The sequence below is a fragment of the Dermacentor albipictus genome, unplaced genomic scaffold, assembly GCF_038994185.2.
Source record: "Dermacentor albipictus isolate Rhodes 1998 colony unplaced genomic scaffold, USDA_Dalb.pri_finalv2 scaffold_21, whole genome shotgun sequence".
NCBI classification, from domain to species: Eukaryota; Metazoa; Arthropoda; class Arachnida; order Ixodida; family Ixodidae; genus Dermacentor; species Dermacentor albipictus.
In genome coordinates this window covers 4,162,008-4,180,312 of record NW_027225575.1, presented here as the reverse complement: position 1 = coordinate 4,180,312, position 18,305 = coordinate 4,162,008, and the positions used below count along the sequence as shown (strand labels likewise).

General features: G+C 45.9%; 2 protein-coding genes across 2 annotated transcripts in view; both read right to left on the bottom strand.

The window, feature by feature from the left end:
* Nucleotides 1–18,305, bottom strand: part of LOC135918732 (parafibromin-like) — a 232,335-nt gene that overhangs the window by 28,043 nt on the left and 185,987 nt on the right. The window contains exons 13-14 of the mRNA XM_065452378.2: nt 5,128–5,219; nt 944–1,085 (exon numbers count right to left, since the gene is read on the bottom strand). Of these exons, the coding sequence (XP_065308450.1) occupies nt 944–1,085; nt 5,128–5,219 (234 nt within the window). The remainder of the gene's footprint in view (nt 1–943; nt 1,086–5,127; nt 5,220–18,305) is intronic.
* Nucleotides 6,792–11,158, bottom strand: LOC139052314 (tigger transposable element-derived protein 4-like). Its single transcript, XM_070529408.1, has 2 exons — nt 10,473–11,158; nt 6,792–7,290 (listed from the first exon to the last, which is right to left on the bottom strand). The coding sequence occupies exons 1-2, from the start codon at nt 11,156–11,158 to the stop codon at nt 6,792–6,794; spliced, it is 1,185 nt and encodes a 394-aa protein (XP_070385509.1).

The window sequence follows — 18,305 nt, the reverse complement described above, 5'->3', positions numbered from 1 at the left end:
CCGTGTCATCATCACTATCATTAGGCGACACTTTGGCAATGATGGCGAAAAGTCCAACCTCGTAGCTGACATCTCTTTGCAGTCACAACAGCGCTGTCGAGCAACTTCTTTACACTCTAAATGGCACACACCATAGTCAACAGTAGATCGCTGTTGCGTGCCAGTGTGGACTTCTTCGTGACACGTTCGATAGCACGAACGATGTCCAATTTTTCTTCTGTGCTGAGCACCCGGTGTTTTCTGTCTAAGCTTCGGCACGACGCGAGTCCTAGCTTGCACGATGCCGTAATGCTCTCTAGCACGGCCCGCACGGCGCCGAAATGATGTTGATGTGGCTACACTCACAAACGCACAGGGTGCTCGGAGGCCATTGTTCGGATCTCTGAGGCTTGTGTTCTGCCGAGCCTCCTGATGGGGATGATGCACTGCTGTGATTGCATGACGAAAAGTGGAAGCACTACGTGTTAACCGATACCCATACAATAAGCTGGTACAGTTTATGTGGATACAAAATGCATTATGTTCAATGGCCACTGAGTCATGGATTTGACTTTACTACTTTTAAAACGAAACTACTGTTCAAGCGGGTACGGTTAAACGAGGTTTTACTGTAGCAGTGTTCGCCTCTCGGCACAGGTCGGTGCAATTGGTGCAGAGGTAGCATCACTGCATTCTGTTATAACGGGGTTCAACTGTGTATAGTGCAACTGATGGTGGTCTGCTCTGGACCAGACAGTTGCACTTCGTGCCTCGAAGGGTCAAGTCGTGTGTTGAGTGAGCTCCTGAGCAATACCTTGCAATGTGGTGATCGCGGTTTATATAGTGGATCTAGGACCTCGAAAAGGTGCGATGTATACCTCCCCTATCACATTTACAGCTAAACAGCCAATGAATATTTTTTTTTTTCCCTGGGAGGAGGGGGAGGTCAAAAGCCTAGCCTCACCTGTCGAGCACCTCCCAAAAGTTGAGTAAGTTGGCTCTGTCAAGGTGGCGCTTCTGCTTGCTCAGTTGAATCACGTGTACAGCCCACTTGGCCACGTTGCTGTCCAGTGTGATCTCATCCCACTTGAGATGGAATGCCTTGACTGCACAAACATGAAACAAGGTGATCGAGTCATACTTAGAGGCTGTTGGTGGCCAGCGCAGAAGTTCAACAGAAATTGAGATTTAAAGGGGCATTAAATAGGAACATTTCAGGCATGAGTCCAAGTTCAGAAAACTTTTTTTTTTGATAAGTGATTACACAGATTACTATTAGTCTCACAGGGCACATTTTACTAGGCAAATCAATGTCTTATAAAATGTGCAAAATAAAAAAAAAAACTGAATACATTATTATGCAAAAAGGTGAGGCGTGCAGACAGGACACAAGAGAAGAGAAGTGGACAACACGAACGTTGACTATGAACTGAGGGGAGCACTGAGGCGAAATGAAGAAAGAAGGCACAAAACTAATCTGCGCAAGCTCTGAAATGGTATCACCACGTGTCAGTCGGGTACATATGCCAGTCTACGTGAGAGATAACTGTTAAGGCACTTAATCTCTTCCTTATGTAAAGTAATCGAAGGCTGACTCACGCACGCACTTCCACCATTATAGATATGCCATGCCTCTATTATAAGACGCGCATCTTCATTCTTATGCCTGTACAATATGGCGCATTCATCTAACTCTGGTGTGCAGTTACAATCTTGGCAATGTAGGGAAAGATTAGAAGGCGATCCACTGGTTAACGACCTTTTATGTTCCATTAGGCTCTGATTGATACACCGTGCCGTTTGTCCTACATAGAACTGGCCACAGCTAAAGGGAACTTCATAAACCACACCCATATGACAGTCAGTAAAACTGTTGTTCTTATTGTGCTTCACAGGACAAATATCTCTTCTTTTTTTGCCTTTTACCTGCTCCTTTTACCTCTGCCTGATAGTGCATATCTTACCTAGCTTATTGGGAGCAGTGAAAGCAACATTAACATCCTATCTATTTGCAACTTTTTAAAGCCTGTGCGATACTGAATGAATGTACGGAAAAGCCACTACTCTTTTTTGCTATTACTGCTTTCTCTAATCACGTCCGCCCCCCTCGAAATAGACTTCTTTAGGCGTTCAGTCACAGTGGCAACTGCTATGCTAGCATGACCTGCTTCTAATAGGCGCCGGACCTGTGCATTAAAACTGGCGCTCATTTTGTGCATGCAGGATCTGGTGAGAGAAGACTTAAGGCATGACATGGCAATTCCGTTTTTTACTACGTTGGAATGCTTGGATTGAAAATTTAACAACGCCTCCGAAGATCTTGGGGAGTACTGCCAACAAACGCGATTTTGTTCGAAGACCAAGGAAATGTTTAGAAACTGAATTACGCGTCGCTGAGGAAATTCCTTGGTAAGGTTGAATGAATGAATATATGATGTTTAATGGCGCAAGGGCCAGGTGTGGCCAAAGAGCGCCAGCCTTGATAAAGTTTAATCCTCCTCCATAAAGTTGAAATTGCTCACTTACTGAGGTAGCAGCGGAATTGAATTCTTCCCTATTGCACAAAATCTGGTAATCATCAACGTAACGAAATATCTTGATAACGCAATCACCTCAGGCTTTCTCTAAGCAGCTGTCAACCTTACTCAGGTAAATATAGCTAAGAATAGGGCAACTTTTGAGCCAATACAAATGCCTGATTTCTGCAGAAACAAGCCATCTCTCCACCCAATTAGTGTTGACTTTAAGTACATTGAAAGAATTTCTAGAAAAGCTCCTGTGGAAATACCGCATCTATCAATAAAAGCCGACTCTTGCGCTTGTTCTTTAATGCACTCATTTACGGAATTTAGCAACTCGTCATGCGGCAAGGAGTAATACAGGTCTTTGATATCCATACTAAAAGCTGTACAATCACCAGGATTTTCCTCTCTCAAATACTGAACTAGTGCCTGAGAATTACACAAGCGAAAGGAATCTGAGAAAACTCTCTTGCGTTTTGTCTGCACACCTCACCTTTTTGCATAATGAATCCTTACCAACTAGCTGAGCTTTCTGTCGTTCTATGAATACATTAGCAAAATTAGCAAATAAAACTTTTACAATATCGAAAAAACCCTCTCTTATTCTGACAGGGGTCATTGTAAGACAGAAAAGACACAAGAACTAAACACAACACAAAAGACACAAGATCATAGTGAGGTCACCTGTGGTGATCTCACTATTATGACTGATGCTTCCTCCTCGGGTCTATCTCGCTGCTTATAGGTAAGAAGGGCTCCACAAAATTCTGAAGGAAATAAAGAATCAACCTCACACGTTCCTATATTTCTCGTGTCAAAACAAGAAAACACTCCGAAATCTGTGACATCACACAGCGACATACCAACACTGGCGTATCAGCGCAAATTTCAAGAAATGGATGTTTGGACTAATTTTCTCTTCTAGTTATCAACTTCTTTCTGTGAAATTAACAAAACTAGCAAGAAATCGGTTTAGTGTTCTTATTTAGTTTGTACTGTGATGCTTGTACCTCATTTTAGTACCTTTAGAAAGAAATTCTGGAAAATACATTATAACAACAATCCATTAGCCTGTTTCAGAATTTATTACAGTCACACCCGCCTGTGTGAAGCTGGATATTTCTAAATTTCTAATACTTTACAGTAAAACTTCATGAATACATGAAGACTAGCCATTAAAACATAGCTACAACACATACCCGACTCAGTCTCCATTCCATAGAGCCTGAAGTATGCGGTGAGCACTTAAGCCCTAGTGGCTCGGTGTATGCCTAGAAGCCAACTACACCCACATTGACCCGAGAAACTGAAAGAGCTCTTCTACATTTTCGGAAAGTGCAGAGACCGGTCTATCAATGATGGTGGTTTCATCATGGATGCAGTGATGCTTAGAAGAAGCAGCAACACAAATGTATGGGAAGCATGGTGGTGGCCTCAGCAAAGAACATAACCAAAAGCATGCTATATCACTTATCACCCCTAACTCCGCCCCACCAAATAAGGATGCCCTCCTCAGTGTGTACTTTAGTCAACATTTGCTGTAGTCTCACATTTTTTAAAATTTTTTTTGTGATGGCACATGCAAAGAGACACAAATTTGTAGTTGACCATTAGCATGTAACAGAGTTTATTGCGTAGTTATGCAACTTCCTGCCAGGTACTATTTATTAATAAAGCTTCACTCTATGTCAAGCAGTAGAAGATCTCCCTTGAAAATCCCTTGCATAAGAAAAAGGAACACTGTGAATTTATGCCAAACTCTCACCTTACCAAAAATGTGACATACCTACCTACCGAACAACAAGGGGGGCATTGCCCATCTGTACTGCTACTGCCCTCCTATGCAACTGCCTGTGTTCCTAATGCAACTTGAGCGCCACTTACGCTGGCACTCGTAAGTTTAGTACTGTTGGCATAATGCCAGTGCTGGCTGAGCTTGTGACGTTGAACGAAGTTGTGAAGGAAAGGGGGGCACACTAAAAGGGGGCTGCTGTGAGCTGCGAGGTCTGCTGATAAAAACACGGACCTCCATTCACAACCTCTTCTCTCTACATCTGTGAGCTCATTTCATTTGTTCTATCCCTTGATTCTCCAGAAATCCTGTCTTGATGTTTCAGTCATCTGGATTTTTTTCCCGACATTGCGCTGTGCACACATTGACACCATGGAGGAAAAAAAAAATGCAGAAACTTTGCAAAATCATTTCTTTAACTCTGATATATCATGCATCAAGCAGAATAAGGTAATAAGTTGTAACTCGCATAGGCCTTTTGGAATATGGCAGAGCACTAAAGTACACTACTTCGCAACAAGGCTGACATCAAGGCAAAGGCAGTAGTGAGCAGTCATTAAGGTGATTGTTCACTTTAAATGCCCGTGTTCAACAAAATTGAAATGGCCCTATTTGATAGTTTGTGGATATACATGCTAGGAATGATCCTGTAAACCAAGGGTCCACAAACTCAGTTCCGCTGGTGGCACATTTGGGTTTTGCAAGTGGCTAAAGCAGCAGCCAAGCATTCTAAGGAACAACTTTCTCAGCACCCGCACAGTGAAGCAACTGGATGAGGACAGAATCTGAAGAGTTTCTCCTACAAAAGCTGTGTCTGTAGGAAAGGATGCTCACTGCGTGAGAAGATCTCAATAGGGTTTCCTCCCCAGGGCCAACCCTTGAATTGCCAGGCTGGGCCTTGTACAAACACAGCTACCACTCGCTCCCTGAAAAGAGGAAAAAATATACAGTAGTCCAAGGCCATTACAATGGACCACATACAATATACTTTTAGACATAACAGATTGTTCTTCTCACTTAGTTTGGCCTGCCTATATTATGAATACAACGGACTATCAGCTACAACAGGCAGACTTTGGTAGACTTTTTCTTAAAGAACAAATACCCTAGCGGCAAGCTTCCCACAATAGCATGCAGCACAATGCCCCACTGGCAGAGAGCTTTTGGACAGTTTTAGCTTGTCTGGTATACCGGTAAATTAAGGAGAACTGGGCATTTTACTAGATGGGTTCATATGACGTCAGTGTTTCAGCTCTAAAACCCAAATCTGCCTTATCGCCTCTCTCAGTTCGCCATCGCATAGCCACCCTATTACTGTACCACAAGTTCTATTACTCATCACTCAATCGTGCACCTTACATCATACCAGCCTAGTACATTTCTCCCCGCACCAACCACAACCTTCCAAGTTTTTCGTCCACGTGTCTGAGCGGTTACTTTTTCAGCTTCCTTCTTCCCACGTGCAGCTAAATATTGGAACAGCCTTTTCCAATATATTATTGATATCACCTGTGCATCATTCGTTGAAAATTTAAAAAACCTTTTTTGTATATAAACACATGTGGCACTAGTCATGTGTTTAGCTGATTCCACCCCTTATGTATATATGTATCTTTAAGGAAATAAAATGAAATGAAATGGGCGGAGACATAAGTGTGAGCGGTCTGAGCAGTGCAGCCATCTAGTGGCACAGAGCTAATATTGTGATAACCAAGTATGTTCTTTTTCGCTTCTGGTCAAACTTTCATAGTGGTGCAAATGTGTTACAAGTTGCCACTGCTGAAAATTTACACCAGCAGTGAAGTGGACTACACTTGGCTGATGCAATATTAGCTCTCTGTTTGTCTCGTTCAGCTCTGCGCTACGAGGTGACATCACCTGTCAAGCCGCTCACGTTTATGCCTCCTGCCCATCCAGCAAAACGCCCAGTCCGCCTGCATTTACTGAAACACCGGACATGTTAAAACTCTCTTTTGTGTTGACCAAGCTATTGAGCCACTGCCGCCCACCACTTTCAGCTCAGTGCTGAACATTTGCCAAGGGTGCCCCTAGGCCTAACCAGCTTCGAAACGAAGCTGTAGCACATTGTGCTTCAAAAACAACTACCGACAATCACAGTATGTACAGTAAACCCTCGTTAACTCGAAGTTGTAAAATCCGGGAAAAATTTCGAGATAAGCAGAGTTTCGAGTTAAGCAAAATGCCGAAAATTTCAGTGACCAGGTCACTGAAAGAGCCAGTGACAACCAGCACTGCTAACAAACGCTCCACAGCATGAGGGGAGCTTTTGCAATAAACGCAGAATTCCCGGGAACAACAGAATTTTATTGTTTTGGAAAGAACTGGACGATGCTTGCCTGCTTGGCGTTGGCATTCGGCGCAAAAAAAGCGTCCTTGAGCTGCTGAACGCACCGCATGAGCTGTTGTTCGCCGCCGCTGCGTTCAACTTTGTTGCGGAGCAAACGTAGCAAGTTCCTTGTTTCTGCAGTTGTCGGCACTTATCTAGGTGGTTCTTCATCAGCGTGATCACCGTCGTTCACTGCCATTTCAACAATGTCGGCGTCGGACAACACTCCGGTAACGGGCACGTCCGACTCGTACAGCGCGTACTCTTCAAAAGCGATTTCGCTGTCTTCGGCATCGCTGGCGCAGCCGGCAGCTTTGCGGACTTCGTCGCAAAGTTCATTGCAATCACTGAACTCGTCAGTGTATGGCTCGAGCGATTTCTCGGCGCGCGAAAATCCTGCGTGCACTAAACAATTGGCAATCGTCAATAGACGTACTTGTCGCCAGGCTTCGGCGATCAGGTGGACTGCACCCAGCAAATCTATTTCGTACTTCTTACCACTGTTGTAAGAGCACAAAATGCGGCGCAGGAGACTTTTCCTGTAAAACTTGCGAGCAACCTCAATGACTCCTTGGTCCATCGGCTGGAGCACGGACGTCATATTAGCAGGCAGGAACTCCAGCGTGACCGCCTCCAAGTTGTTGATTTTTCTGTGGCCGGGGCAGTTGTCCACAACGAACAACACTTTCCGGCCGTCCACTCTTAGTTAGAATGCCGCTCCGGCCTGCCGGCGCTCCGTGGGGCGCCTCTGTCGGGCGCTGGAGAAACTATTGCACAGGTGCAGTCAGAGCCGCAGGCGGGGCTTCGCGCGTCGTCTGCTACAGTGCGCCCTGTATTGCGGTGAAGTGGACTTCAAATTTGCACTGCCTCCGCAGAACGCCGATCGGAGAAACGTCTCTGAAAAAACAAAAGACTGCTGAGAAGCCTATCAGCTGCTTTTATCCCGTTGCAGCAACCGTAGCAAAGTTTCCTGCGTGCCTGGTGAAGTTGAAACACACAAATAAGCATACCGGGGAGAAAATGCGCGCCGCGTAATATTCGAAGCTTGATACTACTGCTGCAGCACTACGATCCGCCAATATTTTAAATTTTTGGCGTCTTGCTGAGTAGCTGGTTAAAAGTGTTAGCAGACGACTGCTGTTGTCTGCTGAAATCTCGGCGCAACGAAAATTAATCAGAGTGGAATAGTAATAGTGGAGGTGGAGCTACATCTTCAGTCTCCTATATTACCTTCCCACAGATAGAGGTAGACGGCCAGGTAGACTCATCAGCGTTTGAAAACAATCCCTAAGGTTTACCAGGACCTCAATCTTCAGCTTGGCATTGCTTTAAGTAGTTGCTGAGAGGATATTTATTAAGGCGATAGCGTTTAATTGTCCCTACTAGCGTCCGCCCGTTAGATTTTAGGTCACGTTACCTTAATGTCACGTGACATCACGGTGCAGCGCGTCGTGATGTCACATGATCCCTCTGCTACGCTTGCGCCATCTGCTCTTCTCATCTGTCACGAAATGAATTCAAGCGCGGCAAATTCAACTCAGTGGAATGAGTCGCAAACGGCTTTCGCCTTCCCGCAGTTAATAAACATCTATGTGCCTCCAACGAATTTTACAGTTCATAGAGGTGGCCGTAGGAAAATATGCCGTACTGTGTTGCCGCTAAGTTCCAAGTATGTGGCTGGCGTATTGAAGCAGGACATCTTGAATAGGGTATGTCGACAATTTAGTCAGCCGCCTTTCAATCTGCCTCTAACATTTCCATCAGGGCTTTCGGATGAGCACTAAAAGCATAACCTTTCCTTCGGTTTACCGTGACACTGCAACTTCCCACTTGCGAAATTTTTATGCCTAAGGTTATCTAAAGGTGTAAACCGTTAAGTCACCCAACTTTCTGCCGCCGAGTGCAACAGCTTTCGCGAGTCATTCGGCGATTAAGACTACAAGAACGTTGCCGTATCACCACTGCGGCCGAAAATGTGATTCCTGCCTGTCTAGACCGAGAACGCAGGCGCGTCTGGTCGCATCAATGTTTTCTGCTTCTGGGCCGCACTAAACCGAAATGTCGAGAATGCCGGAGGACGAAAGACCTGCAGATTTCTGTGTCAAAGAATGCTCACTGCGATAAAGAATACTCAGAGATGTGTAGTACTGCAGCTACGACTACTCTGCAACGAGTCTTCGACTCTGTTCAACAACGACCCTTCCGGAACATTTTAAAACTTCGATCCTATTGTATGGGCAACTAATATTCACCATTGGTAAACGAGTGTTCTCATCTTGTGTGATCTCGGGGGACTGAATATCGACGCTGAATAGGCATGAAAAACTGCAGAGATATTGTCCGAGTCTAATATGAACACTGTAGCAAGGTACTCGCGCAATTACAAAAACAAAAAAGAGACAAAGGTAAACACCGTCTAGACAGGCGGGAATCACATTTTGGGCCCCAGTGGTGATACGGCAACGTTCTTGTAATCTTAATCGTCGAATGACTCGCGAAGGCAGTTGCACTCGGCGGCAGACAGTTGGGTGACTTGACGGTTTACGTCAATAGATAAACTTCGTCGTAGAAATTTCGTAACCGGGAAGTTGCAGTGTCACGGTAAACCAAAGAAAAGGTTATGCTTTTAGCGCTCATCCGAAAGCCCTGATGGAAGCGTTAGAGGGCAGATTGAAAGGCGGCTGACTAAATTGTCCACATACCGATTCAAGATGTCCTGCTTCAATACGCCAGCCACATACTTGGAACTTAGCGGCAACACAGTACGGCATATTTTCCTACGGCCACCTGTGAACTGTAAAATTCGTTGGAGGCACTTAGATGTTTATTACCTGCGGGAAGGTGAACTCCGTTTGCGACTCATTCCACTGAGTTGAATTTGCCGCGCTTGAATTCATTTCGTGACAGATGAGAAGAGCAGATGGAGCAAGCGTAGCAGAGGGATCATGTGACATCACGACGCGCTGCACCGTGATGTCACGTGACCTTGTGATGTCACGTGATATTAAGGTCACGTGATATAAAGTGTAACGGACGGACGCTAGTAGGAACAATTAAAGGCTATCGCCTTAATAAATATCCTCTCAGCAACTACTTAAAAGCCATGCAAAGCTGAAGAGTGAGGTCCTAGTAAACCTTAGGGATTGTTTTCATACGCTGATGAGTCTACCTGGCCGTCTAACCTTTATCTGTGGGAAGTTGAAATAGGAGACTGAAGATGTAGCTCCACCTCCACTATTACTATTCCACTCTGATTAATTTTCGTTGCACCGAGATTTCAGCAGACAACCGCAGTCGTCTGCTAACACTTTTAACCAGCTACTCAGCAAGACGCCAAAAATTTAAAATATTGGCGGATCGTAGTGCTGCAGCAGTAGTATCAAGCTTCGAATATTACGCGGCGCGCATTTTCTCCCCGGTATGCTTATTTGTGTGTTTCAACTTCACCAGGCACGCAGGAAACTTTGCTACGGTTGCTGCAACGGGATAAAAGCAGCTGATAGGCTTCTCAGCAGTCTTTTGTTTTTTCAGAGACGTTTCTCCGATCGGCGTTCTGCGGAGGCAGTGCAAATTTGAAGTCCACTTCACCGCAATACAGGACGCACTGTAGCAGACGACGCGCGAAGCCCCGCCTGCGGCTCTGACTGCACCTGCGCAATAGTTTCTCCAGCGCCCGACAGAGGCGCCCCGCGGAGCGCCAACAGCATGGAGCGGCATTCTAACTAAAAGTGGACGGCCCTGTACATACTCTTCAAAGAGCGCTGCAGTCATCCAGGCCGTTTTATTGGCGTGGTAAGTCGCATCTTTCAGGAGCCGTGCATTTCGGAAGCACCTTGGATTGAGCGACTTACCGATAACAAGCAGCGGCAGTTTTTCATCGCCGGTGGAGTTGGCTCCGAGAAGTATCGTCACTCGGTCTTTGCGCTGCTTAGCGCCTGAGCGCGCTTCTCTCTTCGGCGCGTATGTGCGGCTAGGCAGCATCTTACAGAACAGTGCTGCTTCGTCAAGGTTGAAAATGTCCTTGTCTGCGTAAGCCTTTTGCAGCTCAGCGAGGCGGTGGTTACGCCAGGTGTCTGCAGCCCCTTCATCAACAGTGCCGCTTTCACCGTGGATAGGCTTCGAAGCTACGTTATTTCTTTTTTTAAATCGTTCAAACCAGCCATTGCTGCAACTGAAGTCTGTGTGGCCCATCTGCAACGCCAGAGCGTCTGCCTTCTCCATCATCATTTGGGTTGTCACGGGAAGGTTGGCTGCCCTGACATTCCGGAGCCACAGCATAAGTGCTGCTTCGACGTCCGGGAATTTCAAGGCCTGAATCCGCTTCCGCTCGCTGGAAAAACTTTGCTCGAAGCCATCGAAGACCTTCTGCCGATTTTTTAAAACTGTCGATAGCGTCGACAAGGGGATGCCAAATTCTTTGGCGATGCTCGTTTTGGATCTTCCCGCTTTCTCCACTTCCTTGATTAACGCGACTTTTTTCTCCAGCATCAGAGACTTACACTGCTTGGGGCGGGACATCGTCGTCGTCCGTTGACCACACACCACACACACAACAACAAAAAAAAATCGCAGTCAACGCGTCGTGTGCACAGCGCGACAAAACAAAACTAACAAAATCGCACACGCACAATAGGCTCCCTGCAATGGTCAGGCGGCGCGGCGATCGGCTCAGCCGTCAGCGCTACCGTGTCAGTTGCGCGAAACACCGAGGCAGCCACTGCTGCGGAGGCGGGCTTTTGCGGCGCTCGTTTGAAACCTTTCGGACGTTCTAAATTCCAGTTTTAAGGCAATCGAAAACGTCGATGCCCATTTTCGACCACCGACGCTTGAGAAAGGACATCGAATTTACGACTACAACCACGTATACCGTGTCGAAGAATTAAACAGCACGGACATCACAGTGAGGTGATTAAATTAAATTGTGGTGTTTTAGGTGCCAAAACCACGATCTGATTAGGAGGCACGCCGTGGTGGGAGACTACGGTATAATTTGGACCACCTGGGGTTCTTTAACGTGGACCCGAATTACACGGGTGTTTTGTTATTTCGACCCCATCGAAATTCGGCCGCCGTGGCCGGGATTTATTCCCACGACCTCGCGCTCAGCAGCCCAACACCGTAGCCACTAAGCAACCACTGCAGGTCGCGAATCATTTGTCACAACAAAGTAAGTATGCTTACGACGTCGATCTTACGTCGATCGATGCGTTAACAAATCATTATTTTATGCTACTTAAGTGAGCAAATACGGCCGTGGACGTCTTTGAACTGTCATTTGTCGCTTCCTTACTTGGAGCGTGCCTTGCACCTCACATTGTAGAGGTTTTGGCGAATTGGCAGGTAAGTGCTTTTTTTCTCCGTTGACAAAGTGCCTCGAGCATATTCTGGTATTGCCGTTCGGGCTCGAATGTGAGAGGGCATTACCGCTGAAGACTCGAGAGCAATCAGCTGAGACTAAACAACGTGAAGACTGAACAAATATGCGCTTGTGTGCGCGAGGGAAATGCTAATTTTCGAATACTCGACGTGTTCTGCAGTGTACTGCAACCTTAATTCTGTTGTTCTAAGCATGAGAAAACATCGGCACGAATGAGCTCGGTTCCAACGTTCACGTCTTGATCTTGGCGCAGGAAGAAGCACAGCACTTACGAAGCTAGATTTGACACTAACAACCACTGCGCGTTTGTTTTGGAGCAAGACGAGCTAAACTATCAAAACTGATTTACAACAGCCGGAATCAGTTCAAGCGTTTTTATGCAGTTGATGCTTTATTGTGTGTTTTTACAGATGCCGCTGTTGGCTCTTTTCATATTTTCTTCTTGTTTTTGCACTTACGTCTTAGTTGTTTAACAGCAATTCGCAAGACCGACACGAACCGCGACGATCCACTTCAGCCGCCGGGGTGCTTCCCCCGGTTTTAAAAGAAAGCGGTACAATTTGATGCCAACATCCACTTTGCGATTGTGACAGTCCTTAACGCAGCAGTATCTGCGCTTGTTCTTTTTGTTCACACTTCTCACAAAGGAGCTGCCAAGAGGCCGCGGAGAATCCATCGGAAAATTGGAAAAGCAGGCTTGCAGGCGGGCCTGAGCAGTGAGGGCCTACCCGCAGGTGCTCACCGCCGCTGCCAGGTGGCGCGACACGTACAGGCAAACTGCATTGCAGGGTGCCCATAACGTTCGCACGTGCGAAATGCAGTGGCGCGACTACCCGATAAAACCCATGAGGCCCCGCGCGCAAGCGGCGCACATGGATGGATACGGGCGGCGGCTGGCGCCACCTAGCCTTTTGCTCCCCCTCCTATTTTATTATTATTCTTTTTTTACCTTTCTTTATATCCTCATTTTCTCAACCTAGTTTTTACTCCCCTCCTCCCTTCAAGATAACTATCTAAAACAGAGGAGGAAATATTATGTCCCCGATTGATGGTATTATCTATCCCTTGACTTCCTCCACCAATCCTCTAGCCTCCCCTTCGTTACTGCCACTCTTTTTTCGTCTATTTGCCCTTGTTCCCCGGGAAAACCTAATGCCCCTTCGATATCTGCCACTGTTCCCTCTGCCAGGGTCGGGCGAAGGTCTGTGCATCTCAGCACTATATGCTCAGTGGTCTCCCTTTCGGCTCCGCAAGCTGTGCACCGAAGGTCCACGTCTTCAAATTTAGCCCTGTATGTTTTCGTTCTCAAAACCCCTGTCCTAGCCTCGAATAATAGTGAGCTGCTCCGCGAGTTATCAAATAAGAGCTCTCTCTTAATCTCCTGTTTTTGTGACCTATACACTGATAGTGATGGCTTTCCGAGCATTCTTCTCACATTTTTCTTTCCGTCTCCTTCACCTCCTTTCCCACACTAGAACCACGTTGGACCCCCTCCCTCGGCTGTAGGTATCTATTCCTCAGCTTCCTCGTTCTGAGTGTCCACTTCGTGTTCAAACTTTTCATGTACAGATATTTGTACACTTTTCCTGCCCACCTTTTTTCCTCAAGCGCTGGGAGTCTCTGTTCAAATTTTAGTTTACTTATTGCCTCTCTACCTTCGAATGACGTCCATCCCATGTGCTCCTAAGGCCAACCTGCCTACACTTCTCTGTCTCGTTTCTATGCATGCCTGAACTTCCGATTTCATGCACAGTACTGAATTTTTGAATGTGAGGCCAGGTACCATAACCCCTTTCCATACGCCCCTAACCACCTCGTACCTATTATAGTTCCAAAGTGCCTTGTGTTTCATTACAGCTGAGTTCCTTTTCACTTTTTCAATCATAGTTTTTTCCTGTTCTTCCAAGTACTTATTGCCCTCGTTTAGCCATATGCCCAAATACTTGTATTTTTCAACATGATCAATCTTAGTGCTTCGTATTTCCAATGGTTCCCCCCTTTCTTCATTGCATACTATTATCCCAGACTTCTCTCTACTGAATTGCAGTCCCAATTTTTCTCCCTCCTCTCCACATATGCTCATTAGTTCCTGTAGCCCTACTCGGGTGTCAGCAAGCAGTACAATATCATCTGCATACATGAGTCCGGGTAGTACTTGAGCTACCTTCTGCCCTTCCAGCATATAGCTTATGTCAGTTCCTATTGTGTTCTGTTCTAGTCTCTTTTCCATTTGGCTCATGTAGATCATAAAAAGCAGAGGTGACAATGGACAACCCTGTCTGAGACTTCTTCTTATTTTAGCTGGCTTTGTAGTTTCCCCCTCCCATGTTATCTCTACCTCATTATCTGTATAAACTTGTTGTAGGAACTCAATCATCTTTCTCTCTAGACCATATTCCCTCAACTGGCTCCATAACTTTTCTCGGTTTACATTATCATAAGCTCCTCTAATGTCTAAAAAGGCCATCCATAGCGGTTTCTGCCTGGCTGTCGCTATCTCTATGCACTGCGTTATAACAAATAAATTATCATCTAGCCTTCTGTTCCTTCTAAATCCATTCTGCAGTTCTCCCAAGATCTCTTCACATTCTGCCCATTCCTCCATTCTCTCCTTCACCATCTGCATTGCTACTCTGTATATGACTGATGTGATAGTTATTGGCCTGTAGGATTTAATGTTGTCCTTGCTTCCCTTACCTTTGTAAACTAATATCATTCTGCTTGATTTCCAGTCCTGTGGAACATCTCCCCTTACTACTATTTGTTCAATAAGTTGTCGTAATTTTAATTTACTTTTCTGGCCTAATATGCTTATCAATTTCATAGGTATGTCATCAGGTCCTGTCGCTGTTCCCACGGAGACCTTGTGTTCAATTCTGTCCCATTCCTTACTTGTCATCCTTCTGTACTCCTCCTCTAATTCTGTCCCGCTGTTGTCATTGTTCTCCATTTCGCTACCCACTGGCTCTGCAAATGCTGCTTCTATTGTTAACCTAATATATTCCTGAGCTTCCTTTCCCTCTACCTTTGTTCCTTCTGGTGTGGTCAGTGAGTGCTGAACCACCTCTGTCTTCTTACTCTGTTGCCTAATGTGTTCCCAAAATTTCTAAGAGGCATTTCTGTCTTTTTTTCGTATCTCTAACATCCACTGTACCCCAACTTTTGCTATCTTGGCTTGAATTAATGCCAATGCTTCTCTTTTCATTGCAAGGTAATCCTCCCATTTTGTCTCCACCTCTTCTGGTGTGGCTCCCCTTTTCTTCGCTGCTCTGTGTTTTCTGCACGCATCTTCGCCTTGCTCTATGGCCTCCTTAACTTCTCGGTCCCACCAGCTTTTCCGTTTATATTTTCCCTGCTTACTTCCTAGTTTCCTAATCTGTCCCTTCTCTAGCTCTTGTTTAAAAATACCTATTAACTCATCATATGTCCATGCCCTTTGCGGTTGCTTGGATACCATGCTTTCAATGTTTTTCGCCACTTCTTGTAGCTGCCTGTCATTGAATTTGCTCATACCTTTCCTTTCTTTAGTTTCTACCAGTGGTACTGTCCTTCCAAAACTGATTTTGATTCGTTTGTGATCACTCCGCAGGCTTTTTGTACCTCCCTCATCAATTTCCATACACCCGCCGTGGTTGCTCAGTGGCTATGGTGTTGGGCTGCTGAGCACGAGGTCGTGGGATCGAATCCCGGCCACGGCGGCCGCATTTCGATGGGGGCGAAATGCGAAAACACCCGTGTGCTTAGATTTAGGTGCACGTTAAAGAACCCCAGGTGGTCAAAATTTCCGGAGTCCTCCACTACGGCGTGCCTCATAATCAGAAAGTGGTTTTGGCACGTAAAACCCCAAATATTATTATTATTATCAATTTCCATACATCCCAACCATTCATACAGCTTGTGGGACATTAGGCAGTAGTCGATTGTCGAGTGGGTGTTATTTCTTTCCCATGTTATTTTCCCATCGCATTTAATTTCAGTATTAACTATCACAAAATCATGAGCCTCACAAAAATCTACTAACATCTGCCCTGTTGCATCTGTCGCCCCGTCAAAGTATTCCAAATGTGCATTCATGTCCCCTAGGATGATTATCTCCCGTTTCATAGCTAACTCCCTGATGTCCTTGGCCATACATTTGAAATGTTTTGCATTCTCCTCTTTCGACTCATTCCCCATTTTCAGATACACAACTCCCAGGATTGTCTCAACATTCCCTACGGTTCCCTTGAGCCACATGTGCTCACTGCAGCTCTCCCTTACCCTTTCCCAGTCCTGTCCCTTCACTAGCGCCCCAAGGCCTCCTCCTCTGCGTTCTTTCCTTTTTCTGTTGCACCCAACCCAGGTGTATCCCGCAATGAATGGTGGCTCTCCCTCATCTCTTAAATGGGTTTCGGGAACTCCATATACCTGAAAATTTTCCGTTTGTAACTGTTCTTCTATTTCGTCCCACTTAATGCGATTTCTTCCCCCCTGCATGTTGATGAACCCCACATTTACTGCCTTCTTCTTCCTCTTCCTCCTCCGTGCTCCTGTCCTGCCCCTCCTCCCCTGTCCTTCATCTTTTATGTTTGGGCTTGCAGGGTCGCCCTGCGCGCCTGCAAAAAAACACCACGTGACTGCTTTCAAGTTTACTTGACGTGGTTGACAGAAAACGGCTGCATCCGCGGGAATTTTGTATTCGCCCTTAGATCGTGACCACGTTCGGCACTTTAGTAGGAACCAAGCGCTCGCTCGGAGCCTGTATCACCTTTTGGCAACAACCTTTGCCTTCAGCCGTCCCGGTCGAAATTCCGAGATATTCGTATTACGCCCGAAAAATGCTTCGAGATAAACGGGTATGAATACATAACACCTATGGGTGGGGAAGGCGCGGCGTGGAAAACTTTCGACTTAACCGATATTTCGAGATATGCGAGTTCGTGTTAACGAGGGTTTACTGTACTGTTTTGAGAACGGCTTACTTCTCATTGCATCAATTCGCACAAAAAATGAAGCTCTGCTGCGATTTGCAGCATCCAGACAGTGATGCATGTGATGAGGTCGAGCCATCTCGCATGCAGTGTAGCGGCACGGCCTTTGAGTTGAATTTGTCTTGTACCGCAGCTCTTATTTGTGCTACAGATTTGACAGTGGCCGTTGCTTAGTGCAAAAGATAAAATGAAGCATCTGTTTATACCAGTGGCCACTCTTTTGTGTTGAGAACCAGGTAGCCAGTGTTTGTGTAATTGGCAGTGGCAACGCGCTTGTGCTGGGCGGCCCCCAAGGCAGCGCTGCCTGGGAGGGTTGGTAATATCAATGAACAATTAATCGATTAAAGGTATCCCGCAAAAAGATTAACTGTCATCGATGTTCACCATTCCTTCAATCGACTTAATCCATTAGACGTTTGATTATTCGTTTTCTCGAATTTGACAGGAGTGGTGTGAAAATTTTGAAATCACACTAGAATGGCGGCGCACGAGCAGTGACTGTGCGGCTGTGGTAGAGCAACTGTCGACTGTTTTTACGAGTCCGGAATGATGCCGAGCCGAGCGCTTACCCTCTACTCTCCCACATGCCACCATGCAGCCGGAGGCATGAAATGTCCTCGCAATTCGTGGTATACTACAAAAACCCAGTCGTTGGTCATTGTGTCACTCCCAGTGCACTAAAGACATGGAACAGCATTTGGGCCACTTTGCAACATAAATTTGACATAGCGATGGAGTTCATGCCAGTTTCAGCAAACCTATAGCTTCCAAGCATCTATTCTCGTGTGCTCATTGTGTGGACATTCAAAGAAGGTGTCGGTTTCACCTAAACATCCTGGCCAATTGACATTCCTTCACTCTGTAGAAAAGAGCATGCAACTTAAAATCCTAAACCAATAATTTTCTTCTCCCCTGTGCATATTGCAATTTCTGGCCACTATGGTGCCAACTCTATTTAGTCTTTAACAAATTAAAGATTATTCTTTATCAAGCTTTCATCCTCAGCCTAATTTTATGTCCACTGCAGGACAAAGGCCTTTCCCTGCGATCTCCAATTACCCCTGTCCTGCACCAACCGATTCCAACTAGCGCCTGCGAATTTTCTGATTTCATTGCTCCACCTAGTCTTCTGCCGTCCTCGACTGCGCTTCCCTTCTCTTGGCACCCATTCTGTAACTCTAATGGTCCCCCTGTTATCTATCTTGCGCATTACATTGCCTATCCAGCTCCATTTTTTTTTTCTTAATGTCAATTAGAATATTGGCTATCCCCATTTGCTCTCAGATCCACACCACTCTCTTCCTGTCTCTTAACGTTA